Source organism: Papilio polytes, unplaced genomic scaffold, assembly GCF_000836215.1.
Source record: "Papilio polytes unplaced genomic scaffold, Ppol_1.0 DF823912.1, whole genome shotgun sequence".
Classification (NCBI taxonomy): domain Eukaryota; kingdom Metazoa; phylum Arthropoda; class Insecta; order Lepidoptera; family Papilionidae; genus Papilio; species Papilio polytes.
Window position 1 is genome coordinate 1160591 of NW_013525292.1, and position 20224 is coordinate 1180814.

The 20224-nt window shown below is 32.9% G+C and overlaps 1 protein-coding gene across 1 annotated transcript in view; it reads left to right on the forward strand.

Annotated features, from left to right (window-relative positions):
* The first annotated feature begins 8990 nt into the window (after positions 1-8990).
* The window catches only part of LOC106102696, an 18063-nt gene continuing 6829 nt past the window's right edge, over positions 8991-20224 (forward strand). The window contains exons 1-2 of the mRNA XM_013282246.1: positions 8991-9071; positions 17830-17901. Of these exons, the coding sequence (XP_013137700.1) occupies positions 17835-17901 (67 nt within the window). The 5' untranslated portion in view covers positions 8991-9071; positions 17830-17834. The remainder of the gene's footprint in view (positions 9072-17829; positions 17902-20224) is intronic.

Sequence of the window (20224 nt, forward strand, 5' to 3'; positions counted from 1 at the left end):
AATCCTTTACTATTTCACTTTTGAAAATATACATTTAATGAGAGTCTTGGCTCGTGCAGTAGGTACCCCTGTGCTACAGGGGCCAATCAATTTCCCAATTTGTAAAGAATACATATTCGTAATATCGAAAAATATCAACTTTACTAGTCTTAAATATCTACGTAAAATTAGACTTGTAATGCGATACAAGAATGATTGTTAGCTGAAATAGATGGATGTGTAATGTGACAAGAATGTGTATATTAGAGGAAGTTTAAAAGTACCGCCAGTGGTGGAGAAGTTAAGAAGCAAAAGGTTATCGTGGTATGGACATGTTATTCGACGGGACGATGGGGACATAAACCAGAAAGTGTTAAGAGTGAATGTGGATGGCTACAAAGGAATAGGAAGACCGAAGAAAGTATGGATGGATTGTGTAAAAGAGGATACGTTTAAGGAAGGAGTGGATTCAAATATGACGGCTGATAGATATGTATGGAAGAGCAGCACATACTGTATCGACCCTCCGTAAGGGATAAGGGCAAGTTGATGATGATTGCTAGCTGAAATAACTCACCAATTTGACCATTTCGTATAAAACCAGATACTAAAAAGTTTATTTTCAATGTAAAGATAATGCTACATTAGTTTTATAATCATACAAAACTGAATATTATAAGACAGACATTATGCTTGAGAAGCATTAAGTGTGTTACGAAAATATTTTCAAATGCAGTTGCATTTTAGTGTTATCAAGTAATACATTTTATACCATTAAATTTTCTCTGGTATTTTTATTACAATACATTAAATCCAGAGTTAAATAAAACAATCTTACAAACTACTATTGTATAGGTACTTGAGTTGTCAATAGCAACGAGTATAGTGTGATCTTATTTGACCACAACGCCATCTGTTGATCAAACTGTATGACTAATTTTATAATAATAATTTGAATCAAAACGTTCTGAACAAAGCGATTGCAGTTATAACGGGCAACCAATAAATGTTAATTATCTATACTATTATAATAAAGCGTAAACACACACTTCTTTGTTGCCTAAGATCTCAGCAATTACAGCATATTTTTGAATAATTCTTTTTTTTAATAAAAAGCCCTACACTTGCGCCACGCTTTAGGCTATATATTTTCACGCCGTTAAACTTAGGAGTAGATATTTTGGGATATATAAAAAACCCTAATGTGGGAAAGAGACCATTAGTTGCTGCCAACATCAAGGAAGCAAGGTTATCAGGTCATGTCATTTTGACATTTGCTGTTGACAATTTGACAAATGTAAACAATAATATAAAGTTTTTATAATTCCATGCAGATGAAGCCGCATGGGAACAGCTATTATTATTATATTAGAGGGAAATTTTTTTGAACGAGTCAATTTATTTGATTAGTTCATTGTTATAACTTCAGTGTAAAAACTTTTGTACAATAGTTTCCATTCAAACGGATTCTTAGAAGTTTTTATACGTGTTTTCCTGAAACACTGTGTAATAGGTCAAATCGCAATGTCAAACAACACAACGCAACGCAAACAATGTCGCTTCCCGCAGCCTGTCAGTCCCTATGTATGCTTAGATGTTTGCAACTACGCAACGGATTTTAAAGCAGTTGATACTCTCGTAATATTTACTCCTATAAACTGTAGGTGTGTTAATGAAACGGCGGTTGGTACTGAACTGTTTTACTAATAGTTGTATTGACGGTACATTATTATTGACATACCCAAATATGCACTACAGAATCGCACTAAATAACCTTTAGCTGGCTGATAGCTAAATTGTTTGAAGACTAAAAGAATATTCATCTGACATTTACAGAGTTGTAGCACGAGATTTTACAAGAAAGTATTCTTAACGGCTCAAAATATGAAGCGAGAAAGTACCAACATTTTTTCTTATAATTTTCAAGTAATTTTATAATATGATAAATGTGAATTAACAGTGAAAAACAAAGAAGATTTCGGTCATAAAGTTCATTGAAGGTACAAACACTGTCACAAGTCGAGCTAGCCTTCAGTTGTTTTTATTTTTGAATTGGAAAGAAGAATTACTTTGTCCTGTGTTTCACGTGACTAATGAACACATACCAAAGTACTATGTGAGCACAAAAACAATGTTACAGTACTGCTATCGATATTTACAAAACAAATGATTACATTCCTGGTACTGTGATAAGGTCATATGCTTCACATTACACTTTTCTCGCTCAAACACCTTTAGAATGGAATTACTTGAAACGGTTAGTAGTCCATACTCAATTACTTAATTTATTCTTAACTAGTTTTCGCCTGCGACTCCGTCCGCGTGGTATTAGAAAAAAAGCGAGTAGCCTATGTGTTCTTTCAGATTATCTCTATATCTATGACAAATTTCATCCAGATCTGTTCAGCCGTTTAGGCTACAAACTCTAACAAACATCCATCTATCTAAACTTTCGCATTTATAATATTAGTAAGATCACTTAACAACTTCTCATGTTTAAAAACAATGCTTAGAAAATGGATAAGAAATTATCTTTAACTAAACCTAATCTTTATTTTCAGATCATAATTACTCTTCAAATATCGAACGTACTCTCAAAGAGATACGGTTCATCATCAGAGGAAAGCATAGAGAATCTAATCTACTACAAAGATTGTAACCATAAAGGTAAAAATGATGTCACCGCACCTTCAATACGGTCACAACCGCAACCGACGCAGGAGTGTAAGATGTGCTGCAGCATGTGTTGCGGTGATGAATGTACACACACACAGCATCAGCCGATGATGAGCAGACAATCACCTACGATGATGAAACCACCTCCCTTCAGGCAGCCAATACCACCACCGACTTTACAACGCCCAAAGCGGCCGAAGATGCGGCAAGTACCAGGACTACAGCCGCCTATAGCTAATAGAAGAAATATCGAATTCACCCGACAGCATATTAGGAGTTTGATATCACAAGACCAGGATATCAGGAAGATTTTGAAAGATCTAGTGAGAGTTACTATGCAGAAAGTAGATTTAATGGATATGATCAAGACTAGAAGGAGTTTAAGTAACGTGGAAGGGGTAGAGAACAGCGAGGGAGACTATCAACAATAAACTATAAATAAGTACAATGTCTTCAGCATATTATATGTAAGATAATATAGCATATTAACATAATACCTACATATTTGTGTTAATAATTTACCGTTTAACAGTATTTTAATCTTCAATTTAACTATTCAAAAATTTTAACTTGCTTTAATCCAGAGTTCCCCAAACTTTTTTGTGTCGTAGACCCCTTTCCATGTTTTTCTGTGTTGGGTAGACCTACATACCTGATATTGATTTTGTAAATTCTGTAAATTTCTAACTGTAGCGATGTTTAGTGTTAAAAACTTTAAGTGAAGACACATTTTACAAACATATATCATATTTTTTTTACTTCATATGTATTTTTATATATAATGTATACGTATGTTTTGATATTTTAAGATAGTATGATGTAAGTAAATAGGTACTATCAGTGTATGTGTTGAAATCCACTTTCGTTGACCCCCATTTTCATTTTTTGGACCCCCAAATTTTTTTTTCGCTGACGTAGACCCCTTGCAGGTTGTCATAGACCCCTAGGGGTCGATATAGACCACTTTGGGAATCACTGCTTTAATCGATAAATTTAATTAACGGTAAGGTTTGAGGTTATATCAAATATGAACAGTTTTGAAATTATCAAGCAATCTATTAGAAATTCGATCAAATATATTAAACCTGCTAATGATGTGTTATGACAAATGTTCATTGTACGGAGCACATTCAATTTTGCACTATTATTATTTTGTAAAAGTGTTCAGGCAGTGACAAATGGTGTACGCGACTGTACTTGTAAGCAACTGGAAAAATTTCAATTAAGCCTGTTAGTTGTGGAAAAATTGTACACATAACAAACATTTGTTGAATATTGTATAATGTATTAGAGTTTTTATTATAACTAGCTACAGCCCGCGATTACGTCCGCGAGGAATTAAAAAAAATAAAAGTGATTAGCCTATGTGTTCTTCCAGACTATCCTTTATATCTATACCAAACTTCATCGTAATCCGTTCAGCCGTTTAGGCTACAAACTCTAACAAACTTCCATCTAAACTTTCGCATTTATAATAGTATAGTATGATTGCATTAGAATAACAAAACAGATGTATTTTCTTAATAAAATTTAACGAGCGAGAACAAATGAATCTTGTTTCGTAGAATGTTGAGTAATTATTGTGAGCCGTATAGAATTGTAAGGATATAATTAAGTGTGACTTTCTTTAATGAAAAGCAAATCATTTAAAATGTTAAACACTCGCTTTTGGTACGGGTTTCCAAACAAAGAATAATCATTTCGAGTTTGTTTCGACTAAATATGTACAGTTCTTCAATTAAAAAACTTATTTCAAACGTTGTTCATTTAACCATGAGATAGGTATTCTATAACTTCACAAATCTTCCGAACTACGTGTCTTGAACTCTTTTTCCATTGAAACTTGTTTCAGTTTAGTTAAATTTTAGCCGGTTAATGAAATAAAACCAACAGACAATAGCCTACATTGCAGAACAGATGGCTAATGAAGCCGGCAAGTCATAGATGGCCAGGACAGTTCGATACATGGCCAGGCCTCCTCAAGATGGCGCTATGATCTGGTCAAGGATGCGAGATTGATAATAGCATCATAAATATGAACATCGTTATGTAAACGAAGGGAATTCATCTATCCAGCTATGATTGCAGTTTCGCTCCGAAAATCTACATTGTCTTCGTTGGAACAAATGTTTATAGCATTACGATTTTATTCTACAGGAAAATTGGAAATTGTTAATGACGACTTTAATGTGCACAAAACCACTATACCAGTGGTAAAAAGGTAAGCACAGAATTAGCAATTTTCATTACAGAGCCATCTGTCGATGGAATATTTAGATATAGAAATAAAATATCTATGGATTTGAAGACAATGATGAATGATGGTCTATGATACATCCCATTTCTACTATTGTGTCCTCTTTTATTTCCCTCCATTTCTCCAGAACACTTACTTACCTCTCTTCTGTCCATAAATGGAGGAAACGCCTCTCTAATTTTAGCTTATTAGTCTGGTTTGTAAACTTTTTTTTTATAACATAAGGTGGCAAACGAGCAAGCGGCCACTTGAATCCGCCAAAATGGCGAAGCGACCGCTGCCCATAGACATCCGCAATTGCAAATGCGTTGCCTACCCTTATACGACGGAGGAGGAGACGCACATAAAGAGGATATTTCCCCTTCCTATGCATCTCCTCCACCGTCAAATCCACTTCCCCTTCCCATCCTCTCCTTATAAGAAAAGGGTGATAAAGAGAAAGGGACTTAAATTAGGCCTCCGGCACCACACTCATCAGACGAAACACGGAATTGCTTCCATTTCACGCCTGTCTTCTGTGTGGTCGTGGTATTACACCGGGCGTGCCGGCCCTGCAGTGCTAAGATGTTAAAGCGGGCACTACCATTGTTGTGAGTACTAGGCACACCACTACCACTTAAACTAATGAATTCCTAGTTTTATTGATATCAGTTGCCCCTTACTATCTATTATTATGATGAAAATGAAATATTACGTCAAAATAGGGCAATAATAAAATCTGAATGATAAATATAGTGAGATAAAAAAATTGAAACAAGAATAAATGAGTCTGAGGAACGAAATTTTTGAAACATTTACATAAGTTTGTACGATACTTTACGAGCGAGGAATTATGCAAATATATGCACACAATGTTTCGTGGACATTTATTACTTTTTACTTCGGAATGGACACATTTGTACAGGATATAATTTTGTTTTGTACTATCTTTAAACATAAATTAATTAAGAAATAATCTGCGATGTAAATACAGGGCAGGTTTTAGCGTTAACGGTGCCCTGGGCGAGATTTTTCGACGACACCTAACGTCAATACAAATCCATACGAATAAAGGCGCTCGTTCGCCCTTTCATGGTCCTGTGATGCCCTTTTATATTCGGTGCCCTGGGCGGTCACCGGCCCTACTCTAACATTAGTACTGCTATTGAAGGTAAACTTTCTATTTTTTGTATGTTGGTAATTGTAGTATAGGCGATTGTTTAAAAATAGTCTATTATTCTCGAAAACTCTTTACTAACGACTAACCGCAACCATCAAAACCAAAATACAGAAATTTAAATAAACACAACAATACCACAGTTTATAGCCTGTACATTTATAAATGTGAGTGATTAACAGAAGGGTTTGTTCTAGAAGAATAAGTATAACTAACTTTAACTATATTAGGCTATTATTATAAAAATTTTCAAATGAAAACGATCTTGCGACGTAATAGAGATTATACGTGGTGAGAATTCTACAGCGGGCGTGGCTTTAAACTTTTGTATGAGAAGAATATAAGAATAGAATCACTTAATAACTTAATGATCATATCCGACACATCATTAAGAACGTCGGGTAATTTATCTACATATCACCAGCTTCACTATATGTCCCCACCGAGGGGCTCGGAGCCTACCCTAAGTTAGGGTGACTAGGCCATAGTCAACCACGCTGGCCAAGTGCGGGTTAATTGACTTCACACATATCTTTGAATTTCTTCGTCGATATGTGCAGGTTGCATCACGATGTTTTCCTTCACCGTAAGAACGTCGGGTAAATTATACATATGCAATTTCGAAAAATCGAAAATCACATTGGTATATGACGGGATTCGAACTTAAGACCTGTAGATTACAAGTCAAGTGCTTAAACCACTGAACCACCGAAGCTTTCTTATATACATATACAATTTAAAAATCTTATTAGTTTATGGCTGGATTCAAACACAGGGTCTGTAGATTACAAGTCAATTCCTTAACAACGATATTGTAAATTATTCAGTATTGAACCTATAGTTAATTCTCACTTAAAGTAGGGACACCAAAACAATAAGACAAGTTTAAAGGTTTAAAGAGCAAATAGAATGCAGCTTAGTTAGAACAGCTCCTTAATCTTTGTTGAATAACAAAAGACTGTTGTCATCAGTAATGTTTCATTGAGTGCTGAATATAAAAAAGAAATATAGTTTACTTAAAAAGGAAAATCTTTTTTATAGTTACTTTCTAAAATTTAATTTAATTATTTTATATTTGGGATAATGGAAATAACATCTTTGATTATTATGATTTAAAATTTGAAATAAAAAAAAAACACAATAATAATATACAGTTTTTAAAAGCGCAATTGGGTACAATTGTGAGAATTACAAATAATTCTAATATCACAAAATTAGCTATTGTCAGAAACTGTCGGCAAGGAATATAAAAAAACTTAGTAAATGCGCGACAAACATTATATTCCTTTAAGGCGTATTGGACAAATGTAACAAACATCCATCCATTCAAACTTTCGCTTTCATAATATTAGAATTAAGCAAGATAAAATATCACAAAATGTTATAGAACATTATCATTCATAACTAAGCGAAATATCACTGTAATAATTTTGCCGCAAATTATTCAAATTTGCGTTACGGCTACGAAAACTAACTTACGTGCATGCATTATTTACAATCGGAGCGGGAACTGAGAATGTTTAGAAAAAAGAATATTAAAAATGTTCTATTTTTAACCCAGTTTTCGTACACTTTATTAAAGAAAGACTCGGTAAACTACGCAATAGTTTTTCATTAAAAAAATAATCAAATGACAGGAATAGTCCACATCAAACTTTAAACTAAGAACAACGCAAATCAGACATAAATATTATAATCATTTTAAAATAAAAACAATCGATTTAAGAATCCTATCTTTTTTAAAGTCGATTCAAAATATTTACAAGTTCAGATACAACATGTTTACCTTTAGTGTCTCTAATAAGTCGCGCAGCAAATAGTCCAGCTGGATTATTCCCAACCGTCACCACGCTCTGTCCCCACCTGAGAATGAAAAGTTTCATCTGTCCCACTTTTTAGTCGCACTATCACTAATAAGGTGACAGATGGAACCGTTATGAAATTAAAATAGGTCGTCGCAGAAGGTGGAACGGATGAAACTTTTAGTTTTTATCTGTCCCCACGTGGGGACAGAGCGGGGTGACGGTTAGGAATAATCCGCCCAGCTTAGTATAAAGGAAAAGTTTCCTCTAAGGGTGACTCTTAGTAGAAAATTAACTCTAAGTGCTGCAGTGAGTTATCATTTAACAGAATTAGTTTGCATTGAGTCAACTTCATGAAGTCTAAGTACATAACACCTGACATTTCCTATCTTATTGCTTATTTATGTATTCGACGTTAACGTGCAGTAATATGCGTAATTAAAAATCCACTGGAGTGCCTACAGCTGTAATAAACCGATGAAAACAACTCCATAATCAACTGATTGCAACTTTAATAACTTGATACCGGCGCGTCAAGTTTGGGTGGGAAAGGGAGGAAGGGAGGGTGCTATGACATCGTCTCTTTCTAGCATAGGAATTTCGAATCTGTGCTGCGAGTGGCCGAGCGCAGGGCGGATTGTAGACCTATGAATCTTGTAGACGTGTGCAAAGAATATTTTTATGATAACGGAGAAGAATTATGAAGTGTGCCTTTTTATTCTACTATTTTTTGGCCAGTGCTATACTGCTAGATAAGGAAGAAAAAATACACAGTTATAAGAATTTTTTAAAGTTCCTAAGTTAACTCGGTTTAAGTCGGTTTCACTTGATTTTAAAGTTGCTTCTGTTGCTGATATTGATGTAAATAGCTAACTATTAATTTACATGACTTCTTCGAAAGACATTTTTTGTTTTATTCTAATTTTTTTATATGTCTGTACGAAATTTTACGGAAAATCGTTACGTGGAAAAGTCCCATTTGTACGCGAGTATTAAACTAAACAGTACCTTAAAATATCAGATCTAAACAATTCATTACTTTACACGAAACGTCCTACGCGCGCTTTTTAAGCTCTGTGACGGGTGCTTAAAAGCTCCCGCTTCGCCCGCCCAAGCGCACTCCACAACCAAACCTGCACGCCCAAAGACACATGTGCTGACTGCCCTGACAACCTTCGACAACAACCTACAAGAACCTTTGGTAAGTACTAACTAAGTTGACTACCATTTTACTTGTTTTTAAAAGAGAAAAAAATTAAAACTTGAATTTTTTTCTTTAATTTTTTTTAATGGGTACCAAAATAATAATAAAAACTTTAATAAAAGCTACTAAATATGCAGTTAAGAGTGTTATTAATTTTTAACTAATATTACTTACGAAAATAAAAAAAAAAACACATTTACTAGTTTAATAAAAAAACTAAAAATTTTTCAGTTAAAGTATAATTTTCAATTACGTCTGTAAGCAATGTACTTGTCCATCTTGTTCCAAATAATCCCTTGATAAACTTTTTCCACTCAAGTTGTCGTTAAAAAGTTTACTACAAGCTTTGTACGGGATTTCTTAGTTTTATTGTACTTTTCAAAACCGGTCGTAATTTGAATCTTAGGCTTGCATTCAAAAAGTTTTCATAACATTCATCTGTCTTTATAGCAAACTCCATTTTTTTTCCATTATTCAATGTTTGTTAAGCCTAGCGCTTAAGAATGATTCCACCTTAAGAAAGTGATGGTGCAGTCGAAAGATGGTACCGGCTAACTTAATAAGAAGGTAGAATAAGCTGGTATTAAAACGGTTTTCAGTCTTAAAGTATATGTTGTATAACTTTTCATGCTAAGGGAACACCTCATACGCTATTCGCAGTTGAATACCTCTCAAAAAGTTCAAATTAGTGTATTTCAACCTTACTAATATAATAAATGCGAAAGATTAGATCAATGGACGTTTATTAGAGTTGACTGAACGGCTGAACGGATCTCGATATTTGACATAGATGTAGAACAAAGTCTGCAAGAACATCAAGTCATAGGGTACTTACTTTATTTTTTTTTAATTCCACACGGAGTCGGAGACAAAAGCCTGTGGCGTATATACTATGTAATCGCTTGGACATAAAAGTTGAAAGTCAACATCCCAATGTAGTTTTAAAATCATTATTTAGTTGTTTTTCCGATAGAACATAATTAATAAAAAAAAAAAAAAGTCGAATTGAGTACCTCCTTCTTTTGGGAAGTCGGTCAAAAAGAGGTGACAATGAATGTTATTTTTCTCCTTTATTCAGATTTAATACGAAATTATTCAATAACGATTTGCAAAGACAATCGACTAAGTGGTTTGTGTATTGGAATAACAAATTTCTGTGATCGAATTCAGATAATATTTTTATTATAGCGACTTACTTTACGATCATAGTTTTCACATCACATGATATAATAATTATCAGTTAATTTGATTTACAACTAGTTTTGTCTACGACTTTGTTCGCACGAAATTAAAAAAAATGTCTCAGTAAGAAACCTACTTGTTCTTCGGTGCAAAATTTCATCAAAATTCATAAATACGTGGTAAAGCATCCATAAATTCATAAAAACTATTTATTTATAATATTAGCATGAAGTACGATTGATTAATCGAGATATTTATTTAACTATTTAGGTTGTGGTCTTAAAAGGAGACTCAAACGGGCCACTATTATGTAACGATAAGATCAGTCAGTGTCTTCTGTAAAAGAAGTTTCTCAATGGAGAAAATATTCTAAAATTCCAATCCTTCCTCTCATTTGCTTTAAGTTTTAAAGATTGCAGGTAAAATTTAAATAAAACTATTTAGGTATTTTCATATTAAACCACCTGGATTTATACAAGGAACTTAGTATATATAAACCTTAAGATATGTATTCACAAAATCAAATTTAGTAACAAAGTTATTTGTGATCAAAATTCTTTAGCGTCAATGAGGAAAATAAGCAATTTTTCTTCGATCAAATCGGTTTATTTACAATCTCTTCTTAGAATTTTCTTTATTTAAAACAAAAGAGTAAACATTCGATAAAGTCAACAAAATCTTTTAGATGGCTTCATTAATGAAAAAATTGTGACATTACCTTTGCTTGAATAAAAGGGAAATTAGCTCCTAATCAAGAATCGCTCCAAACTTCAACACTTGATTATTTTATGTTTTCCTTTTGTTTTCTTAAACAACGTTTTAATAGATGTAGGTTTTCGTTGCCCAAAACATTTACGATATTTGTAAATATAAAGTCTGCAATACACGTTCAACTGACACCTTTTGGAAAAAGTTGACTGTCAGTCAGTTATCATTTTGTCTGCATACGTGTTAACGGTACATTTGGATTGTTCAGTTTAAACTGCCGGTGTGTTGTGGGCTTGAGATTATTACTAAGCATAAATCTTTGAAAAAAAACAAAAATGCTTTCAATTCGTATAAAACTTGTCAGTTTTTCATTACTAAATTGGACAACATGTTGAGAAGCATTTTCTTTAAAATCTTACTTAATATTTTAATGCGAAAGTTTAGATGGATGTTTGTTATAGTTTACTGAAACGACTGAACGGATCTTGATGACATAAATATAGAGCATAGTCTGAAATAACACACTGACTACTTACTTTTGTTTTTTTTTTTAACGCGGACGTTGTCGCCCCTTGGTTATTGGCTGGCGACGCGCGTAATCAAAATACATTATTTTAAACTGCTTGTATATCATTTGGAGATAGTTATCAAAACATATACTGAAGTTAATATAATTTTAATAATGAAATGGTTTACTCAATTACATAATTAAGGGAATTGATTGTAAGTAAGTTAGTTTTGTAGAAGGAAAATAATCCCATAATCCGTTAGCACTTACCCAACTTAATCTAATCAGAGAAAGTTTAATTCTTAAGGAAAAGTTACTTAACAATACCCTTTTTACTTAACCTGTGGAATAATATTTATACTTAAGAATGTACGGAAACCTTTTTCTATTACTTTTCCGCAAAATGTAATTAATAACAACCATTACGTTTGGATGGTTATTAAAAATGACAATTCTCAACAATTTAAATACCAAAAATAAATAATTTGTAGTTAAGAAAGTTTAAATAAAAACCTTTAGAGGAAAATTTATAACTTTTTTGGTGTTCGTCAAAGGGCTTTCGTAATTCTCAGCGGGCAGTGTTATTTGAAGTTATTTAACAAATTTTAAATATAATCGGCTGGAACTTCGATAAGGCATTTATGTTTTTTAAATTATTTTACCTTATAGCTTGAATATTAATAAATCATTAAGACCCTTAATTGCTTATTAAAAATAATAGCTTGTTTTACCTTTCCATTTAACCTCTTTTTCATTTTTATAAAAAAAAAATGTTTCAAAATCATGTTTGTTAGAGTTGGTAGCCTTAACGGCTGAACAGATTTCAATGAAATTTGGTATAGATGTAGAGGATAGTTTGGAAGAATACAGAGACTACTTGTTTTTTGAAATTCGACGCAGACGGAGTCGCGGGCGAAAACTAGTTAATTCATAAAATTTAAACATTATCTATGCACATATAGAGTATCAAATACGTGAAACTTTGCTAACTATTCGTACTGTTCAAATCAATAAGTAAAGCAAACGGAACCGACTCCTCTCATGTCGAATCCCGAAGAATGAGGTCCTTAAAACTTATATAACTTTAAAGTAACTTAACGTAAAGTTTGCATCCGTTTGTTGAATAAAATCAAGTTAATATCTTCCTTGTGAAGAAAAAAGCAAAGAGAAAGTATTGTAACCCCTTGAACATGTAAATAACTAGCTTTCGTCCATGACCCCGTCCGCGTGGAATTAATAAATAAATAGCCTATGTATTCCTATCCCCTACATCTATACCAAAGTTCATCGAAATCCGTTCAGCCGTTTAAGCTACAAACTCTAACAAACATCCATCTATCCATCCATCAATCTAAACTTTCGCATTTATAATATTAGTAACTAGCTTCCACCCGCGACGCCGTCCGTGTGGAATTAAAAAAAATAAAAGTGACTACACTTTATGTTCTTCCAGACTTTCATCTACAGCTATATTTTATCATGATCCGTTCAGCCGTTTAGTGTACAAACTCTAACAAACATCCATCCATCTAAACTTCCGCATTTATAATATTAGTAAGATTATGTTGCTGTTAATTCCAGTTTTAATATTGAAGTTAAATAACCTTTTATCTGCTTCTTAGTTTGTGTAATAAAATAATAAAGTGCAAGTAAATGGCACATTAGTGTTTTACGATAATTATTTTAACTACGCTATTACGTCCGTATTAACCTATTAGAAATATATATTCAAGAAGAAAGATTTATTAAATTTTTATGTTTTAAAAGGAATCGGAATCAAGTTTTATTGTTTTACACTTAGTAACAATTTTTAAACCATATGAATATACTCTTGATTGAGAGTTGTTGTGTGTATTGTTTCCTTTTCAACACAAAACTTCCCTGTAATTATGAAGCTTTTGAGTGTTGTTGACTTCATTTGTTTTACATATGTGAAGTTAATTTATTGTATTGTTTATAAGAAAAAAAACTTATTAAAACTAAAAGATACAAGTATTTGATGCTAGTTAAGTTTTGTGATCGACTCCAAATGTCTTTAATAGTCGTCTATCTATACTATTATAATAAAGCGTAAACACACACTTCTTTGTTGCCTAAGATGTCAGCAATTACAGCATATTTTTGAATAGTTTTTTTTTAATAAAAAGCCCTACACTTACGTCATGCTTTAGGCTACATGTTTTCACGCCATTTAACTTAGGGGGTAAATATCTTGGATAAAAACCCTAATGTGGGAAAAAGACCATAAGTTGCTGCCAACATCTTGAAGCAAGTTTGTCATCATGTCATGTAATTTAGACATTTATAATTTGAAAAATGTAAACAATAAAATATAATTTTCATAATTTCACGCGGATGAAGTCGCACGGGAACAGCTAGTAATAATATAGTTTGTGTTGATAATTATTATGGTGAACCAAAGGGAAGGGTCATCCATATTAATACGGGAGTTCACTTATGTTAAGTTATTTTTGGACGTAATAATTTTACATATTTATTAAATCACTGTAAATATAACTGTGTTAATAATAATATAAATAGAAACTATTAAAATATTTGGATTTGGCTCACGAGATTACCGCCATATGGCGTATGAAATCGACTACCATTATTCCGATAGTCGTTTCGGTACACGGGCTGATAGCGAAGAGCTTCGACCAACACCTCAAGAAGCTCTCGCTAGACAGTTGGATTAAGGGCCCGATTCAAAAGGCGGTTATTTTAGAAACCGCACGACTAGTGAGGAGGTTCCTGTCTCTGCAGCCCTGACCACTGGTTGCTTGAGTCATCGGATTCCGCAGCCGGTGGTGCTCTATTTTTTATATTATATAATATATTTTATTTTATTTTTGTAATCTTGTAAAATGTATTATATAGAGAGTAAGAAATAAAGATATATGATAATATAAATAGAATCTAAATTCATTATAACCTGCTTTTAAAATGTTCCTAAAATACGATTATCGTGGAATATCTAAAAAGAGTATTTTTGACATTTTCGTATACTTTTCTTCACAATATGAGTAAGTTTTCATTATGTAATTGGATGATATGAAAAAATCTATTCCATTCAACCTTTGCTGGGCTGAAAAGACACTTGCTTATTATAGAAATATTATTGTTGATTATAGTTATTGGAAAAATATTACCTATTAATCCGTACAAGTTATTTAATAGCGGTTCTATTATATAAAATAACGTTTAATCCTTAGCAATACAAACAATCAGAAATAATAAGAGAAAAACAAACATAACGTAGTAGCTAAGTAGCGAAAAAATGTAATTAACTAAATAAAATAATATAATAATTATTTCATGTATTTAATGAATAGATAAATAAATAAATAAATAAAGAAACAAACCATTGTGATGTTGACCGGATTGAGCTGACCGCTCTGCTTTAAATGCTAGGTGCTACTCAATGAGGCTCCCAACGCTGATCTTCCGCGAGAGCCCTGAGATCATCCGTATGCCAGTAGCATATTAGACAACGAAGTAGTCAAAACTTTTTAAAAAATTGAAATCTTTTCTATACTTCAATAAATAATAAAGCTTAAACACACAATACTTTGTGGCGTAGGATGTCAGCAATCACATCATATTTTTAAATAATTCTTTCTCTTATGAAAAGCCTTACACTTGTGACACGCTTTAGGCTATACATTTTCTTGCTATTAAACTTAGGGGGCAAATAAATTAAAAAAAAATTTCCTGTTGGAAAGGGACCATAAACTAAAAGCTGCCAACTTAAGAAAGCGAGATTATTATGGTAACGGTAATTTTGACATTTGGAATTGAGAATTTGACAAATGTAATCGATATAAAAACGTTTTTATTATTGCATGCGTATAAATCCGCACAGGAACAGCTAATTATTTTACAAAGTTTTTAAAAAGTTTATTCAAATAACAAGATATTAGTTATGTTTATAATTTACGTCATGAATTGTGTTTTGAAATTATTATATTCTTTATTTTCTTTAAAATAATGTAAAGATCAACAAAATGTTTTCGTACGTGTTTCGGCAATGGAAACAAAGTTATAAAGGCCATTTTTCTAAACGAATAAGTAATTGCAAGTGACGTTACGTTACGGAAATCCATTACAAAAGGACAACTAAGTGCGGTTCTTAACAATGTTACCTTTAAGTAGAAATATTGAGAGGTCGGGTCTTGTTGAAATTCAATTTAATTATGTCTTAAACCAGGATAACGATAACATATTAACAATAAGAGAATTATTTCCTTCGTCGACTAAATTAAAATATATGAACGCATTTATGCGTACACTAGCTGTTGCCCGCAAATTCGTCCACGCAATATTAAGATAAAAAAGTAGCTATAATATGTCTATGTTAGCTACCCTTCAGTGTAAGTCCGGTCGAATTCGGTCAAACCGTTTCGAAAATTATCCGAAACATACGCGGTTTACGGACAGACAGACAGACAAAAAATTTTTAAACTCGTTTTTTGTTATCAGCAACGCAAATACATCATTTTCCCGAAATCTGGAATTTTTCTTTTGATATTACAAACACTCCAATTTTATTACATGTACTAGCTGTTCCCGTGCGATTCCATCAGCACAAAATTATTTTACTGTTTACATGTGTCAAATTGTCAATTGCAAATGTCAAAATGACATGACATGACAAACCATGGCAACCTTGCTTCCTTGATGTTGGCAGCAACTTATGGTCTCTTTCCCACATTAGGGGTTTTATCCAAAACATTTACCCCCTAAGTTAAATGGCGTAAAAACATATAGCCTAAAGCGTGACGTAAGTGTAGGGCTTTTTATGAAAAAAAGAATTATTCAAAAAAATGCTGTAATTGCTGAGATCTTAGGCAACAATGAAGTGTGTGTTTACGCTTTATTATAATAGTATAGATATATTGGTAGATTTAAAAACATGAATAAAGTATAAAGGGCGTGTTTGTATGGCATTTGATCTAACTTTATGTAGAGAAGAAGTAAACTAAAATTGGTCTTTTTCAATTTTTAAAGTGAATACGGACTAATTTTAAAATTCCATTCATGACTCTTATAAATTGAATGGGTGTCAATTGATAGCGGATTGCGTTCCTTTCAATGAAAAAGATTTTGAATACATGGTCCGAAATTCATTAACGAGAAGTTGTTAATGTTTTTAGAAACACTCTTCAAAAGGCTCTATATAAATGACGATTACAGTTTACACATAATTTGTATTACAAGATTGTTTGCAATTAAAGTTATATCTGTTTCAAGGCATTTTTATTAACAGCAAGTGTTAGTTTTAAACAAGAGTGATGACTGAGATGACGGATGATAGAGTGCTTTAGAGGACGAAAACCCGGTGCACCGACCCTACGGGAGTAGGATAAGACAGGGGAGATGATGATGATGATGATGAAGTGTTAGTTTAAAAACCTTCGAACAATCAATTATTTTTATTTGGAACTCAATTTTTTTTTAGAAATGAGGCTTTCCGCTAAATACATTGAGTTTTAACTGTTAAGCCGGCTACAGGCGTTCAGTTTTAGAGGTTAGTTTCAGTCGTTAACTTACGTCAAACTGTTCAGTTAAAACTGTCAGAACTGAGTCCTATGGCGGTGTTAAAGGTTTAACAGTGATTTAAGCATTTATTTCAGTACACTTTATAGTTATAATGTTCGTAAGATACGGGTTTCTTACCACGATTGAATTGTTTTAGCCCCCGATATTTCGGCACAGCGCCATGTTCACGGGCTGAATCAGCATCTTACGAACATTATATTTATAAAAACCACGACAGTTTAAAGTTATATATCAATTTATAGTTATCAACTAAATAGAAATTGAAATAATTTTTTTTATTGGAAATGATGGTCGATGGTCAGCCTGAATTTTTAAGAATTCGATAATTTTTGGCTAAAAATATTAACAAACGGCTTTTTAAACTCAAAAGCTATTATATTTTCACTTTGATGTTAATGGAGTTTGTAAGTGTTGCCATAATTCGACAATTATAAAAAGAGAAAAGTTGAGATACGAATTTCTTTTCATTGTAATTAAAATTGTTACAAAAAGTGTTATTCTTAAGAGAGAACCGCTAACTTCAAAGGTTTGAAGTACAAAAGGTGTTTAATGAATTTAAGCAGGGTGTGTTGATTTGAATTGTGACGTCATATTTATTTCTTATAACGTGGGTTTACATTGTAATGTTCGTGAATAAACATTGTATTCCCTCATTCTTTATACAAAAACTAAATTATTTTAATGAAAATAGAGAGTTGTTATTTTACTTTTTGACCGACTTCCCAAAAGAAGGAGGTACTCAATTCGTCTGTATGTTTTTTCCTGCCTAATAAATTGACTTTTGTTTATTTGTTGCAGTGAAAATGGCGCACAACATGTTGATACTCTTTGGCGCTCTGCTTGTGTTGTCAGCGGGTGTCGGAGCGAAACGTAAGTGACTTTAAACCTTCATTCCACTAGCGTATTTCGTCGTGCGACATTGAACACGTGTGACTTTGAGCAGAACAATATCAGAACTACTAACGGTTTTAAACGTAACTATTTTATAACGATCAAAGCTTTAAAAAAACTGTTTAGTATCCTATCTTTAAAATTTGATCATCATTTAGATGCAAGTAGCCAAATGTAGAATCTAAATGTAACAGTTTAACCAATTTCTTTAAAGTGGTTGTTACATTACACTTAAAAGTAACAGAGGTCGATTGGTGGAAAAGTAGTCTTACAAATAGGTCTGTTTTTATTTACTCAGTTTATGTGTTTCGGTCTTTATGCCAGGGGCACTTTTCACCTTTATAAAGCAACTTAGTGCAAGGGTCTTTATGACGGAATGTACACTCGAGGGACAAGAGCTACCAAATGGCAGTCAGTTGTTTCAGTCGTATTCACTTTTATATCTCCTTTATGATATTTTCACATGAAGACAGAACAAGCCAGAGCAGTAGATAGTGCAGTACTGAAGTAACACACGCGAAAAACGATTATTATTTTTTGACGGTGTGTTTGTTCAAGTTATATGTGTATGTGCATGACAGTGGTAGAGTCCGCTTTAACATCTTGGCACGAATAGGTCGGCTCGGCCGGTACACCACGACTCACAGTGGTGCCGGAGGCCCAACTTTAGTCTATTTAACATCCCACTTTTTACTTATAAGAATAGGATGGGAAGGGAACGTGGACTAAACGCTGGAGGAGATGTAAAGGAAGGGAAAATGTCCTCTTTATATGCGTTTCCTCCTCCGTCGATTAAAGGTAGGCAACTGATCCGCTATTGCGAATGTCTACGTGCGGCGGTCACTTCGGCTGATTCAGGTGGCCGCTTGCTCGTTTGCACTTTATGATATTAAAAAAAAAACTGTTCTGTTTGCTTAGTCTTCGTGTGTAACTATTATTATAAAGCTATAGGAATTGTTTTGTATGATATTACGAGTATAAGATGTTACTAAGTATTTCACATACATGTTTATTATGCATTGCTGTTATCATACTTTACTATACTAATATTGTAAATGCGAAAGTTTAGATGGATGGATGTTTGTTAGAGTTTGTAGCCTAAACGGCTGAACGGGTCACGATGAAATTTAGTATATATGTAAAACATAGTCTGGAAGAAGAATAGGCTACTTACTTTTATTTTAATTCCACGCGGACGGAGTTGCGGGCGTAAGATATAAAAAATGAAAGAACAAATAAAGTATTTGCATTTAGAAATAATTTAAACGATTCTATTCATTAAGAAATCTATTTAACTTGTATAGAATGCCACACCATACCTTTCTGTTATCCTTTTAGATAAACACACATGTTTCGGGTACCTTATCAACCGCAATCAATGTTTTTAACTCACAACATTGAGGTCTCGTTGGAGCGTCCGACTTCATTACACCTTTTCCACTCGACTTCGAATTACTGCTGTAATCCGAAAGAAGGTATTGTTAGGACCTCATTTAGACCATGAAAAGGGATAATGTATTTGTTACTATATGTTGAATTCTCAATTGTATCTTATGTAAGGAATTAATTTGTTTGATAAATTAGAATCAATATTTGTATGTTTACTCCAATGTGTTGAAGCCCTTGGATAGATTTTCTTATGACTACGTCAAATTCTCATTTTTTATGTCTCTCATTATAATATTTTTATTAAAAAATATTAATATAATATAAAAAGTCGACTCGAGTCGAAGCGACTTTGTTTTAATACACTTATAGTTTTTATCAGCGACTTTGTACTGTTTGTAAATCAGCATTTAAAAAAAATCTTACTAACCTATGTTGTGTCCTTCCAGACTATGTTCTAAAATTTTTAAAACTTTAAAACTTAGGAATTCTGCGTAAAGTTTTCTATCCAACCATTTCATTACACGCTTTCAATATAACAGTATCGTAATGAATAAACTATGCAAGTTACGAAACAAAGTGGAACAAACAAGGCGATGTTTATGCGGCCAACACCGCCAGAAGTTACCAGCTGCCTTTAAGTCAACAGAGGTTTACTTATATTTGACTTTGCATTCTAACTTCGCATGTTGGTTACGTGAAACCTTAACAATTACAACACATGATAGACGCTTTCCGAGAACCTTAGTAATGTGACTTAAGTTCAAGTACTAAAATGTTTTAATATGTCTTTAATTATGAGACAGCTTTAACTAAAATTGTATTCTAAATGATGACGTAAGCGGCGTTTGTTTCAATATTCGGCTTTTGCGCGCGCACACCTGAAACTGTCGCACAATTGTTTAGTTTCGTTTTG